The following is a 14,895-nucleotide window of genomic DNA, read 5'->3' as shown; positions in this document are numbered from 1 at the left end:
GTTCGATATGCGCATGTGACATGTGGATAATATCTCAAAGGTGACAAATCATGACACTTTTCAAATCCGTTGCCATGGGTCTCCAACTTTGACATATTATCCACAATGCGTTACACTATACATGCACACTTCAAACTGTTCACGAAGTAGCTTATTGTCTCGGCTAGCCCCAGTATGTAAGTGTGGGTGCCGTCATTTTGTTTATCAACAGTTCGCACTTTTGACCAAGTTGTTATTGGGATGGGTGAATGTACTGATTTGTTGAAATGTGAATAAGCAAAATAGGGTCGTATTGATCTTCAATCTTTATCTTTTAACACTTCTTTTCAGTTTGCGGGAACACTTCAGTAACCGAAACCCTCCCAGACCTACATCACGGCAACTTCCGCTGTACGAACATCGCCCACTACAACATCTATGTGCGCATGTGCATCGCCAAGTGTCACGTGGGCTACCAGACGGATGACGCAGGCCTGCTGTTCTGTAACCGCGGCCGATGGGCGCCGATCCAGCCCGAAGTCGTGTCGACACTCGTCGGCGTCGGTCGGGCTGCCGACACGATGTCGAACACCGACCGTCGGGCGTTGGAGTACCTTGGTATCCCAGACGAAATTTACGCGGACATGGCTTTGAACATTTTGATGAAGCTTGACCAAGTCCCCAACCTTTCTGTCTTGAAGACATATCTAAAGACGATATCAGATGTAGAGGACAATATCATCGATTTTAACATGATGCGACAGTTGTTGATCTGGGTCGGTCCAGATATCGAGAACACGATCACCAACCTGGACTTCCTGGACGTTCTGTCTCGTCTAGGTAGGGAGACTGAGGCCAGAAATGTATATAGAATTCGCACATACATATATATATATATATATATATATGTTGAGTGAATGCCAGCCATACCATCACGTTTCTGTGGCATTGTATTTTGTTTTGTTATTATCTCTAGTATAATCTTTCAGGTCCTTTTTCAAAGACATTCATGTTCATTTGTCACTTAATGGCTGCCTGTTTGCAGAGACGTTTGGGGCGACCAGACACCCGGTTTGCAGAATCGTGGTCTGTGGCGAAGACTTTGAGGTGATTATTTCTAAATTCTTCTCTAATCTTACTAGACATCACTGCACGAAATGTGGGATTAAATTAACAACGATGATACATACCAGGAAAATCAGGTAATGATTCCTTTAGTCGATACACGGCGCAAGTATAGAATTACTGGATCCATTTGCAATTGTCGCAATCCCACTTTTCTGTGGAGTGAGCCCTCCATATCTAACTGCATGCGTTTATGCGAGATTACTGCCCACGTAAATCAGACAGGTACGTCTGGAAATTTGGGCCTTATCAATAGCAATAAATCCTTCATAAGTCTGATAATCATTGTCTGTAAACACAATCTTGTTCGAATGAAAGACGACTAGTATTAACACGTCTTTCTCCAATTCGAAGAATTTAGCTCACGGCCGAGTGAACAGCAGCACAACCACGTACATGTCAGAAGCCAGAGTGGTCTGCGAGCGAGGCTACCTGCCCTGGCACCCTGTACTGACGTGCACGGCTTCAGGACAATGGGACAAACCCGCACTGTGCGACCCAGGTAGGGTGTTATTTTCATTTATATAATTACTTCCAATTCTGCTTTTCAATAAGAACTTTGGTCTCCTCATCTGCATGTATTGTCCATTACGCAGTAACCTGCCGCCCACCTGAAGACCCCCCGCACGGCTCGTACCTTTGCCAGGGTCACGTATTCTCGGATCTCTGTGATGTCATCTGTGACGTAGGGTATCTACCGGAAACAGACGACACCCTGGGTTGCAGCTGGACCGGAAACTGGACAGCCTTTCGCAGAGGAAACGTTACAGAGATGGAAAATGCCGTGTCAGCAGGTGTGGAAAAGCGATTTGCAAATTTTTCTCTGCTTTTCTTCTCAGGTGTGGAAGATGATTTACGTCAATACACCTTTCTCACGCGGCGGCCATGAGAGATCTAGAACGAGTCCAATGAGGCAAACAAAAGACTGTCTATCATGATTAGCAGTTCAACCAATGACAGCCTACCAATTAGGAAAGTGGCCAATAAGAGATTTGGCTACATGTCCGTGAAATATTTGCATTATTATGTTTTTATTTTGCATCTCTTAATGGTCTATGGGGTCAGTCTACGCTTCTCTAAATTGCTACATCTTTCGGTGCATAACACTAGTTATGATATTTATTATTTGATCTTATATTGTGAAAATTTGTGTAGTTTGGGGGAAAAGTAAATGGGAACTGATTTTAAAAATAAGTTTTGTCTGTTTGCCTCATTGACCTCGTCTTCGATCTATCATGGCCGCCGCGTGAGAAAGGTGTATTCTATTTTTTGTTTCATTGAGCATGTGACCTATACCAAGATAGTCTTTCAAGATGTACATGTAAACGATTACATTAAGATAACATTGTAACATGCACGATGTTTTTTTTTTTTGAGACAACACTTTGATTGTCCTGTAAGTACTGTAAAATGTTGATAATTTCCTTTTAGCAGACACAGTTATCCCAAAGACTCTGACTTGTATCATCGCTGACTGTGGAGATATTTCAGTGAGTATCTCATACAGCCTATCATCTCGCATCTGGTGAATAGCTAATAGTATACTTGCTTCTTTTGTATGTGTCTGACCGGGGTCAGTATTTCAACAACAATGCCCTGATGTAACAAATTTCACCAGAGTTGCTTTACTAGCTGAGCCTATTGCTATACATACGTTTAAAGTCTAATGGTTGACAAATATTGTTTTCCTCTCCTCTGTACACAGATTCCCTCACACGGTGACGTCATCTGTACAGGTACGACGTACGGTGAGACGTGCCATCTCACCTGTCATGACGGTTACGAACGGCTGAGCCGAGACAACCCCACCTGCCAGGTTCACGCAGATATAGCCAGGGCATCGTGGAGTGGGGAACCAGAGTGCAACCCGGGTAACACGATATAACCATCCTCCTATGCAGGGACATCCAACAGCGAAACCGCCTGTCTGGATGTACTCTGCTTTCTCAACAATCACCCTTAGTTCCTGACCGGCCTGCTTATAAAAATTAATGAGCTTATCCTTATATATGCGAGACCCCTTTTGAAAAATGAAAGACCTATTCTCTGATTGGTTGACAGCTGGTTTGAGGGGGACGTCCACAGGAACTAAGTTGTTGTGTTGTGTAAGTGACGGTTGAAAGAGCAGGGTACACCCAGACAGTTGGTTTCGCTGTTGAATGTCCCTGCGTAGGAGGATGGACATAACTTGCTACAAAATCACATACGTGATTCTCATTCGATTGTAGCTTCTAATCGGTATTGCCTTCTTATCCCCTTACTTCGTACAGTGTATCTTTGTTTTTAGTCCATAAGTAATACTAGGCTCCAACATTAAGGCATTAAGAAGATAAACTTTATTGGAAAGCATTTAGGATATTTATTAAAAGTATACTAAGTAGGCATTCGTCTATTTTTACCAGTGAGTTGCGGATCCCCTCCCGAGTTCCAAAACACCGCCCTCCAGTGCTCCAGCGGACACACCTACGGGAACACCTGCGGAGTCACGTGTGTGGACGGGTACGAAGGAACGAACCTCCAGAACGTGATTTGTCACAGCACAGGCAACTGGAGCCTACAGGAAGGAGGTACGAGCTACTGTCGACGACCTTTCTTACTCAAATACATTTTGTAACAACAAAACAATGAGCATGATTGACTTGAAAAACACAGGATGGTAGTAGAGCTGAGTGGACAGTATTTCATGTTCTCTTTAGTTTTGCCAAAGACATTGCTAACGATATTCCTTTGTGAATTCCAGGGCTCCAGCCAGTTGTCGGGGGACCAGATCTGTTCTGTCAAAAGAAGAACTGCGGCAATCTTTCTGTAAGCAGCCTAAAGCTCATACCATCGACACTCAGGCCTGAGGAGTTTAATACAAGATCATAACCATTGACTACATGTAATCATCCTGGCTATGGTCTTCACCTTCGTTAAAAAATAAGTAGCATCTTTTAAGCTGATTGAAGTGTTGAATAACGTCACTCAGAACAACAACAGACATATTTCTGATTTCGTAACACCCAGACTCCGCCCAATGGCTGCCTGACGTGCGGCGGGACCAGGTACCAGAACTCCTGCCGCCTGACGTGTGAGCCTGGCTACAAAGTTGCCGATGAGAACGGCCATCTTCTCCACAGTCTCCACAACTTCAGGTGCACGGCAAGTGGACAATGGGACAACAAGCCGAGGTTAAAAAGCAATAATTTCACAGTTCTTTACGATGATCATAGATGATTCCCAAAATGTCTCCTTCAGAGTTATTCCTATAAGGCCAAACCAATATGTTGACCTCGGAATAAGAAATACTAGATTGAAATATCAAGAAAAAACACAGACTGAAATGTCTTTTACCTTGGTTTTATGTAGTGAATAGAGTCAATTTTTCCTCCCAGCTCGCTGTTTTCATGCTCGAATTTTAAATAAAACGTCCGAGAACCAATCAATCAAATTGGTGTTTCTTAACAATTCATGATACGACATTAAAATGTCATTGCCTTTTCGGACCTAATCGAGCCAGGTGGTCAACGAAAGCCAGCACTCGTACCGCGTTTTCTACTATGCATTCTGACAAATCAGTACATATAGTCGATTAAGAACAGATGTCTGTCCAACTTCCAAACCCAAAACTAATTGTTACCGTCACCAGTACAATGAAAACGTTGCTAATGTGTTGATGAAGAATGTGAACATCGTTTCTGCCCCGTTCTGCAGCTGTGTCCCGTCTGACTACTGCCAGCTCGGGCTGCACGACTGCCACCCTGAGCACGGGGTCTGCAGCCTGACGGGTCACCAGGCCTTCAGCTGCCGCTGCCGGGTCGGGACGGTCGGGGACGGGAGACACTGTGCTAGGACCCCTTGTGCGGATTTTCCGGTCAGTATGACTTCAACTTCAGGCTCCGCTGATCATGATCCCCTCAGCCAGCCACACACACAACAACAACAGCAGCAACAGCAACAGCAACACACACAATATATATTTATATATATATATTCTGTTTGTATGTGCGCGTGTGAGTGTATTTGTGTGCGCGCGTGTGTGTAGTTGGAGCGCACAGATCCATGATGGCTAACAGTCATTCAAAACGTACAGTATATCATGACATCTTTGCATACACGCTGTACCAACAGTTGTCTCTCACGCCGCACATTAACAGGTCGCTGAACCGGATAACGGGTTCTTCTCGTGTTCTATCCCGACATCCTCTGCAACCAACACCTGCCAATCAGCTATCACCACAGAGCCGGAGTACGAAGTCGTCTGCGTGCTGCACTGTAACCATGGTTACGACAGGCTGATCCATGCCGAGTACTCATGTGGACACGATGGGAACTGGACCATTCCTTTCGACCCAAAGAGCCAAGGACGAGCGCCCTGTTTAGGTAAATTTTACATCTCCGAGTACTGGGATCTACTTTGCCATATTGTACAAGATTAAGACAGTAGTTAAAAATAAGTGATGATTACACAGCAGACAAAAGCTCAGGAACTGTTATTCAGCACCAAGTCATTGACGTCATTGTCCAGTACCTCAAATGATGACACACACACAAGTGTACGCTTTTATTTGTAAATGCCCATCTCTCGTTGCAATGCTCATTTTCAAGTGACTGGCCTGTATTTCAGCCGTGAAATGCCCGGATCTGTCCAGCCCCGTGCACGGCAGAAGGACCTGCAACAGCGGCTCCCATTTCCGCTATCCCGAGGCCTGCAGCTTCGCCTGCGACCCAGGCTACGAACTGACTCCCACAAGCAGCAGCGTGAGGCACTGTCAGGCTGACGCAACCTGGTCTGGTAACGAAGCAGAATGCATCGGTGAGTACTACACCACTTACGTGTGCCCCAGTTGTGTCCTATAATGATGATCTCTCCATTAATATTTGTTATTCATTTATTTCATCTTGAGGCAATTGAGTCGCCCTTTTCGCTGTTAAGATGTAATGCTTATTTCAAAGCTTGTTTGTACAGTAGAAGCCGCTTAATTGCATGGTCTATTTGCCAGTGAATTTGGTGCAATTATCCGGCTGGTGCAATAATGCGAAGTTATCTAGCTTGACCGCACCGGTTTGGGATTTTGATATCCCGTGCAGTTAACAGAAGTGTGCATTAATCCGATGTGCAATTAACTGGCTTCAACTGTATTACAGCTGTGAAATGCCCGGACCTGTCCAGTCCCCTGCACGGCACTATGATGTGTGACCGCGGCTCCTATTTCCGCTATCCCGAGATCTGCAACTTCGCCTGCGACCGAGGCTATGAGCTGACTCTCGCAGACAGCCGTGAGATACACTGTCAAACTGATGCAACATGGTCAGGAAACAATGCTGAATGCATCGGTAAGGGTGACATAAGCTTGAATTCAAATGATAGAAAGATGGTTTAAACATGGCATAAGCTAAATTAAAACTGCTATAAAAACTTTCATATGATGGACTGATGGAATGGAACGACGCTGCAAACTACCCAGATCTTGTTGCAATGCTCATTCTAAAGCTGGCTTGAATTTCAGCTGTGAAATGCCCTGACCTGTCCAGCCCGATGAACGGAAGAATGGCATGCAATAGCGGCTCCTATTTTCGCTATCCAGAGGTCTGCAACTTCGCCTGTAACCCAGGCTATAAGCTGACTCCCACAAGCAGCAGCGCGAGGCAATGTCAGGCTGACGCAACCTGGTCTGGCAACAACGCGGAGTGCATCGGTAAGGGTAACATCATCTTGATTTCACATCGATAGAATCATAGTTTAAACATGACACGTAAACTAAAACTACTATAAACTCTTTCATTTGATGAATTTCAAGTGATGGAACGACGCTGCAAATGGAAATTGGACGTGTTTTTGTAACGTGTAGCATTTTTTATTCATTTTTTCACTTCCAGGTGTGCAGTGTCCTGCTCTGTTCAGACCCACCAATGGAAGAATGTCCTGTAACCATGGATACTCCTTCCGCCATCCCGAGACCTGCACCTTCACCTGTAACCATGGTTACCACCTGTCTTCCGGCAGCTCCAGTCGCACCTGCCGGGCTGATCGCACGTGGTCTGGCAGCGCTGCCAGATGCACGGGTGATCGTGTTTTAACCCAGGGCTGGGGTACGGGTATCGAGACCTTTGGTCCGGGTAGTTTTTAGCCCGGGTACAATCCGGGTTCGCTCTTATGCTCGCTTCTGCTACCCGTCTGGAGAACTGCACATGCAAACGTTAGTAAATGGGCGAATTAAGGAATAGATTCTAGAGCGCTCGTTCGATGACAACAGACCCTCCCACAAGCAGACTAAGGGTGTTTGGGGGTGTTTTCCCCTGTGTTCTTCTTTGTGCACATGTCCAGGCGTTTGAAATATGTGCATGGTTTATCAAACAAATCTGTTTTCATTTAGTATCCGTTAATGCCGGAGTTGTACTTCATCTCGTACATGATGATGATGATGATGAATGCCGAATAAAACCGATGCACTTTGTACAATGAGCTTGCTCAAATTATATATTATTAGTTGCTTCTTGTTTTATTCCTTTGCTCCATATATAATTGGTTCCGAGAACACGACAGTATGGGAATGCTCTTCATGAAAGATTGTCCTGGATATATTATTTTGCACGAAAGAATGTGTAAACACTGTGCATCTAAGGCAATGGAAACGAAACACACTTATTCCGAATTGTTTATTTAACCACACCGAAATAACCACATTTATGTCATAATTATATTCCCCAGCTTTCCGACATTTACGAACAGGAAGCCATTTTCCTATCAATATCACAAAACCCGCAAATTGTACAAAAAGTAGGACTCTTTGTCCTTCCTCTGCATAAAAAAAGTCAAACCCAACCTATCTAGCTATAGTCAAATACTAGTATTCCAGTAGTCTCTTTGTACAATAATGTTTATCACTGTTCATTGTTACATGCATGTCTCCCATGTTTACACCATGTACTTGCAATTAGCCTCCGGATATGAACTTGCAAATAAGCTGTCTTTATATAGTCAGTTAGTCACCTTATCATTTTGTACAAGGGCAATCTTAACCAACACCGCCCTTTGAGTTTACATCAAAATCATTAATACAAGAATGTTCATGTCAACCCCAGCCCTTCGCAAGTCGTTTGGTGATTTAAGATGCGAATCAATTACAACATAGAATTCGAACATGGGGTTCTAATCGTTCGAAATCGAACAGGGGGTTCTAAGTGTTCGAAATCGTGTTCGACATAACAGGATCGATCACACTTTTAGATCTACAGCTGTTTCTTCTTTGTGTTGTCCCATATAATTCAAATTCGTCAGGGCATTTTTGTAAGCCGTACAAAAGTCTCACTGGTCACACTTGTAGTGTTTTTGTCCTCTGTGCTTTCTCATATGTTAGGATAGGTGATTCCGTCGAGCCTTTTTGTATCCACAATCCGAACACATACCGGTGTGTTTTTCCAAATGCTTGTTCAAATTAGACTTTAGACCAGTACAATAGTCACACTGATCACATTGTTTTTTTCCCTGTGTGTTTTCTCACAATGTGTCGGACTAAAGAAGACTTATTAGCTGTTTTATAACCGCAATCCCCACAAACGTGAGGTCTCTCATTGGTGTGTTTGGCCAATTTATGATGCCTCAAGTGATTTTTGTCTTTTGAAGCATAGTCGCACTGATCACACTTGTAGGGTCTTTCTCCTGTGTGGGTTCTCATGTGTCGGGATAAGTCATACTTACTAACTGTTTTATACCCGCATATTCCACAGATGTAGGGTTTGTCACCGGTGTGTGTTGTTTGGTGGTTTTTTAACGTTGACTTGTGTGATGCAGAATAGTCACACTGGTCACATTTGTAAGGTTTTTCACCTGTGTGGGTTCTCATATGCCGGGCTAAAGTAGACGACTTGCTTGCTTTGTACCCACACTCCCCACACATGTAGGGTTTCTCACCGCTGTGCCTTGCTAGATGGCCCTTCAAAGTGGATTTGTTTGTTGCAGAATAGTCACACTGGTCACACTTGTAGGGTTTTTCACCTGTGTGAGTTCGCATATGTCGAGAGAGGTAACACATATGCGTTGTCCTGTACCCGCACTCCTTACACATGTAGGGTTTATCACCGGTGTGTTTCGCTTTATGGTTATCCAAGGCGGTTTTCCATGCAGAAGAATAATCGCACTGGTCACACTTGTAGCGTTTGTCTTCTGCGTGGCCTTTCATATGCCGGGTTAGGTGAACCATTAGAGCCGCCCTGTACCCACACTCTCCACATTTGAAGGGTTTCTCATCCGTGTGTTTTGCCACGTGCATTTCCAAATGGTATTTCCTTGTAGCAGAGTAGTCACACTGGTCACACTTGAAGGGTTTCTCTCCTGTGTGGGTTCGCATATGTACGGTTAAGATAGACCTGTGAGTTGCCCTGTACCCACACTTCTCACACATGAAGGGTTTGTTACCACTATGTCTCATTTTATGGTCAACCAAGGTAGATTTCCGTGTAGCAGTAAAGTCGCACTGGTCACACTTGAAGGGTTTTTCTCCTGTGTGTATCCTCATATGTACAAACAAGTGACCCTTGTACACTGTCCTGTACCCACACTCCCCGCACATGAAGGGTTTCTTACCAGTGTGTTTTGTTAGATGGTAATTCAACTTGGCTTTTCGTGCTGAAGAATAGTCGCACTGGTCACACTTGAAGGGTTTCTCTCCAGTGTGGGATCTCATATGTAAGGCTATGTCAGACATGTAAGGTGCCTTGTACCCACACTCCCCACATATATGGCCGCTGCGTTGTTTTGCAAGTTGCCGATGGTTGACTGAATTTTTCTTACGTACTGCCACCTGGTCGCCAGTCTTTCTTTTCTTGCCTCCAGCGCCCTTCTGAGAAACTTCGGTTGGAGACCCCTCACTTGCTGACGCCATGTTGAATCTGGTGAGAAAATAAAACAAAAAAAATAAAAAAAATAAATTATCATATAGCCTTGTCCTTCCCTGCCAACGACCTTGAGGTCAAGGGACTAGGCAGGTAGCTATAGGCTGATGACGTTGACCAATCAGACGACTCCATTTTGCCATAACTGCGATACGTTTTCATTATGTCATTGATATCGCTTGTGACGTCGATAAAAGTTAGACATCCAGTTAAGAACACGCGCAATGATAGTTACTCAGCAACTGGGTATCATTTGGGAAAGTATCGAAACTCATATCAAGTACCCGTTTCCGAGAGCATATCCGGTTGCTTGAGTAACTATTATTGTCGCATAACAAAGTATTTATGGACGACCCCCCGTCCTCAATAGTAGGTACTGTAAATGCAGAAATGTTCGCGGTGGATTACTGTTCGCGGTTTTCGCGGTGGCCGCTTCACCGCGAACTGAAATCCACCGCGAATATTTTTCTATTATGGCATTAGACTGCAGTCCATGGTGTTACCGCGAAATTAAAACCACCGCGAAAAGTCCATTTTCCCGCTACCGTGAACTTAAATCCACTTGAACTTAAATACATTTACAGTATTAGGTAGGGTATAAAGTAGTGCACCACAGGACTTGAAAAAGACCGTAGTTATGTTTCTGTCACTTACAGCGAGGTGGAAATTGAGTTGAATGGTAGCTGAATGCGTTAGTTTTGAGACTGGATAAGATTTATGTTTTGTTGTCCTCCCTGGGTAGGTCAAAGGTCAGCAGCGGTGTTTACCTTTGCACCGTATGGAATGATCAAAACTTTCTAGACGGACAATACAGAAGTCAGACTTTGCTGCCAATGTGAGTTTACACCGAAATAACCTCAGGTAGGTGACTTTTGACAGTCCCTTTCTTACATGTTTTCTATGTATTCTGCACTAGTGGGCGGAGCCCTTTATAATTATGAAGAAGAAAAACCGGTTTATCAGTTGACGCCATTTTGCACTGGTGGTCATTATATGGTCTGCTTAACACGAAAACAAGAGCCCAGCGTCACATAGCCTCTACCAGGCTCCGCAGGTCACTAGAAAAAAGTACAAATTGGCCAAATGAGATAAAAAAAGTTAGAGGAGTTAGATAGCCGATACCGAGGAGTACAGTCCTCAACTCAAGTCGCAAACTCGTCGGCCATCTGGCGTGTTTTCTGTCTTATTTGGCGAAATTTCTACTATTTTTCAACAACCTGTGGAGCCTGGTAAAGGCTAACATAATTACTTTGACTATAACATCAGGCGCATAGAAAACAAATTGTGCCACGTTAGATTAGTATAACATAGTATGCGCCAGCTAAACACGCGAACATGTAGTCCGTCTACTCGGTTACATGGTCTACTAAGCACGCTAATAAGGTCCCATTATCACATAATTACATGGACTATGACATCAGACGCGGAGAAAACAACAACATTGGGCCAGGTTGGATGATCATAGACCAGCGTCATAAAAACATGTAGCCTGGTAACCATACATACTCGTACACCATCGGGAGCTTCTCGCTGTCCCCTCGGTGTTAAGAGTGCTACCCGCCCGCCCAGTTCATAACCGCGCGCCGGGGAATTCTAGCCCCGTCGTCCTTGGGTGGTCTCCCATCCAAGAATTCGAACTGTCCGGACTGCGCGTTGCTTTAATAACTTCTGAGATCGAGGGATCGGGCGTATCCATCGTACCACACGGTCGTAATAAAAACATTTCGAAATCCGATTTTATTTCGTTTGAATCCTCCAAAAATGTCCCAAAAACTACATCACCTGAAGCATAATGACCTTTGCTTCGCCCCCCTCCCCTTTTTTGTGTGCTCAATTTTCACATTCCACAAATGTTTCAAAATCGTCAACTTTAATCAGGCCTACCTCAGACAGAAATGAGCCCAAAATGTTACACTAAAATTTAGATATTGAGCCACTTCTTTGCCAGTTCGAGTCCCACCCTTACCTGCTTGCTGTGTCGATGCTTTTTTCAGACAATTCTGGATCAATCCGCGTAGCGACGTCTTTCTAGCCTGGAGGCCAGCCTTCTATCTGTATAGCCGGTATATCCGCCCTTGGGCGTAACACACCAGCTTCACAGGCACGCGGCACAGCTGCAGTGGTTATATTACACTGAACGATACGTCGCACCTAACTTTTGCACGTATATCTGCTAGTATTCTTTAAAACCATCCAGAGAAGATGCTCCTACTGTGCTTGGAGACTGTTTGCTCGGACTTGTTCAGCCTTGTACGCTTGGGTTCGTTCCCGAAGGCCCAAAGGTCGGTACCCCGCCCACTTTTCTTTCCGCTGCCAAACCTGTCGGACGAGAGGTCAGGGTTGAACGCATCTGAGGGTCAAAGGTAATTTTTAAAATCATAATCACCCAAGTAATATATCGTTTTACGCCAGTACGTTATTTTTTTCATCTGAACGGATTATAAAACAACCATCGTCATCAAAATATCCAACTTCATTTTATACTTTTTTTACTCTGGCTCGTGTCTGATTTTCTGCGCTGCAGTGACATATTTGTCTGCGAGAGGGCGCTTACAGGTGGAATATCAGCCATCGTTGACTGCCATACTTGATACTTGTTTTTGAAATCGGACAAAGCACGGCAAAATGCTGCTCTCCACTAAGATATTTTTGTGGACCTTTGGATTGCCATATCATTATTCACAATATTTAAATAAACACTAGGTTTAAAGTGCTTGTGTCACCAAACTTCAACATTTTCTGATTACATCCAGTCATTGACATGGATGATAAGTTTAAGTTTATTGAAAATTCGTGCCCGATGGTTAATTGCTGATAACATGAAAGGGGAGATGATCAGATGCACAGGTTCACCTTTGACCCCAAAGACTTCACCTCAAGTAGGTGACTTTTGACAGCCGCTTTTTTGCATGTTTTCTATGTATTCTAATGGGAGACTGCACTAGTGGGCGGAGCCCTTTAGAATTATGAAGAAGAAAAACCGGTTTATCAGTTGACGCCATTTTGCACTGGTGGTCATTATATGGTCTGTTAAACTCGAAAACAAGAACCCAGCGTCACACAGCCACTACCAGGCTCCACAGGTCGCTAGAAAAATACCACTGCCCTCGCTATGAAAAGGAGAGACAACACATGCTGCTAGAAGTGGAGAACATATATGAGACATTCAACACAGCAGGGGACAGCAGAGACACCGACATCACCACGCTGGCGGGAATGAGAGAAGACCTGTCAGAAGGAATCAACAAACAGATGTACATGGCCTTCTCCCAGTACATTGAGAGTACACACCGTTTCGACGTACTCTCCTAGAAACTCCTCCAACAACTCTCAAGCACAAGGAACCAAGAGTTAAATACCAAGAGAGACTATTGACTCTAAAGCGAACCATGTGTTACTCAGCACCAAGAGACCACGTCTAGCGAAATAATAGACGTTAAACGAGGACAACAACAACAACAAAAAATAGTACAAATTGTCCAAATAAGACAGAAAGTTAGAAAGAGGAGTTAGATATCCGAAAAATAAAGTCCTTAGGTCGCAAACTCGTCAGGTTCACCTTTGACCCCAAAGCCTTCACCTCTGACCCCTCGGTACGACAGAAGGACAAAACAGCCCGATTCCCGGTTTACGTGGGGCGAAAAGTCATCATAGGAAGCAGGTAAGACTTATTAGCGAGCAGCCAAGTATTATGATAAGAGTGTAAGAGTTTGAGGTAATTTTTCTGGAATAAAGACGATCGTAAGATGATAATCTATAGGTATTTTCCTAGTGTGAATATGGCGAAAGTGAATGGGGAGGGGGGCGAAACCAAACTTGTACCTCGTCGCTTCTGGGGAGACGATGACATTAGAATTTCACCCACTAATACATGCGTTCCAATGGGAGAGTTGAGGAAACAAATATGCAATTATCTCAAGAATAAAAAGTTCAAGCCATACAAACTTACCTTCAAATGATAGCCTACTACATCCAGTCTCGGCAAATTCCTTGGCAAGAATTTCTATACGGCTAATCTTTTGATACACCCCCCTGATTAGAGCCCTTGGATTGGCCCATTTGGCTGAAAACACCATTCTGGCGACGATACCACTATTTCAGGGGGGTGCGGAAACCCCCTCGATGGAGAAAGGTCATTTTTTACAACTAATTCTACCAGTGTAGGGTCTTTCCTACTGCAGCCACCCCCAAAATGCCCAGATTTCACATAAAATCCCACCAAGAAAGGCTTTTCAATGGTTTAAAGCCTTGTTTTTATTTGAGATCTCTCACCGTGGGCTCTAGGCGCCTGCGCTAATGCTTACGTCACCCCTTCTATGTGTTATAAAGTAGAGATAAAGAGGGTGTATAGTGACGTATTTATCCACAAAATTGTTTGTAAACCACACACATGGAACCACGTGGAAAATGAATATGAAAACAAACAACGACTTAAGTAGCAAGGAAGGAGGGTTTAGCTGCTGAAGTTGTAGCAAGTTTTGGAAGATGACCTAGTTCGTAATAATTATATCATCTATACGTTTTACCAATAAATTACCATATAATTCAACATTTCCTGCTATATTACTAGTGGTGCAGCATGTTTTTAGCAGAATACGACGGAGATTATTGTTATATTTACCTTTACAGAAGGGAAACATTGTTTTTGCTACGTTTCTTTTTTCTTCTTCTCCTAACAAATAAGGTCAATGACCCGTACCAGACGGCTGTCACCATGGTCAGGGTCCCTCCCCAAAGAATTGAATAACGGAGGCCCTCCACTATACTCCTAGCTCAGCTCCACTATACTACTTTTGAAATTTAGTGTGTTTCTTCCCTATTTTCTTAGTTAGTTTTGCTAAAATCAATGGAAATTCACAGATGTTTGTGCCAAATGGCATCACTTTTCCAGTCGGCATTGTCTGCAAAAACTTGTGA

At 43.9% G+C, this 14,895-nt stretch overlaps 3 protein-coding genes across 4 annotated transcripts in view; 2 read left to right on the top strand and 1 right to left on the bottom strand.

The window, feature by feature from the left end:
• Nucleotides 1-6,251: 6,251 nt before the first annotated feature.
• On the top strand, nucleotides 6,252-7,268 carry LOC118403780 (P-selectin-like). The gene is made up of 3 exons (XM_035802580.1): nucleotides 6,252-6,420; nucleotides 6,594-6,782; nucleotides 6,964-7,268. Exons 1-3 carry the CDS (start codon nucleotides 6,273-6,275, stop codon nucleotides 7,212-7,214), a joined length of 588 nt encoding a protein of 195 aa, XP_035658473.1. The 5' UTR covers nucleotides 6,252-6,272; the 3' UTR covers nucleotides 7,215-7,268.
• Nucleotides 7,269-8,175: 907 nt separating this feature from the next.
• Nucleotides 8,176-12,041, bottom strand: LOC118403763 (gastrula zinc finger protein XlCGF57.1-like). Its single transcript, XM_035802563.1, has 2 exons — nucleotides 11,945-12,041; nucleotides 8,176-9,975 (listed from the first exon to the last, which is right to left on the bottom strand). The coding sequence occupies exon 2, from the start codon at nucleotides 9,966-9,968 to the stop codon at nucleotides 8,556-8,558; it is 1,413 nt and encodes a 470-aa protein (XP_035658456.1). The 5' UTR covers nucleotides 9,969-9,975; nucleotides 11,945-12,041; the 3' UTR covers nucleotides 8,176-8,555.
• Nucleotides 12,042-13,445: 1,404 nt separating this feature from the next.
• The window catches only part of LOC118403767 (zinc finger protein 525-like), a 37,167-nt gene continuing 35,717 nt past the window's right edge, over nucleotides 13,446-14,895 (top strand). For both annotated transcript variants that reach the window (XM_035802568.1, XM_035802567.1), the window contains exon 1: nucleotides 13,446-13,639. The gene's annotated coding sequence lies outside the window, so the exon portion shown is untranslated. The remainder of the gene's footprint in view (nucleotides 13,640-14,895) is intronic.

The sequence above is a fragment of the Branchiostoma floridae genome, chromosome 16, assembly GCF_000003815.2.
Source record: "Branchiostoma floridae strain S238N-H82 chromosome 16, Bfl_VNyyK, whole genome shotgun sequence".
Lineage (NCBI taxonomy): Eukaryota > Metazoa > Chordata > Leptocardii > Amphioxiformes > Branchiostomatidae > Branchiostoma > Branchiostoma floridae.
The sequence above is the reverse complement of the archived record's forward strand: the minus strand, read 5'-3'. Positions and strand labels throughout refer to the sequence as shown.

Coding starts and splice junctions, on each gene's coding strand:
- LOC118403763 (XM_035802563.1), bottom strand. CDS start 9,968: ATGGCGTCAGCAAGTGAGGGGTCTCCAACCGAAGTTTCTCAGAAGGGC.
- LOC118403780 (XM_035802580.1), top strand. CDS start 6,273: ATGATGTGTGACCGCGGCTCCTATTTCCGCTATCCCGAGATCTGCAAC. Junction 6,421..6,593: donor AAACAATGCTGAATGCATCG/GTAAGGGTGACA, acceptor CTTGAATTTCAG/CTGTGAAATGCCCTGACCTG. Junction 6,783..6,963: donor CAACAACGCGGAGTGCATCG/GTAAGGGTAACA, acceptor TTTCACTTCCAG/GTGTGCAGTGTCCTGCTCTG.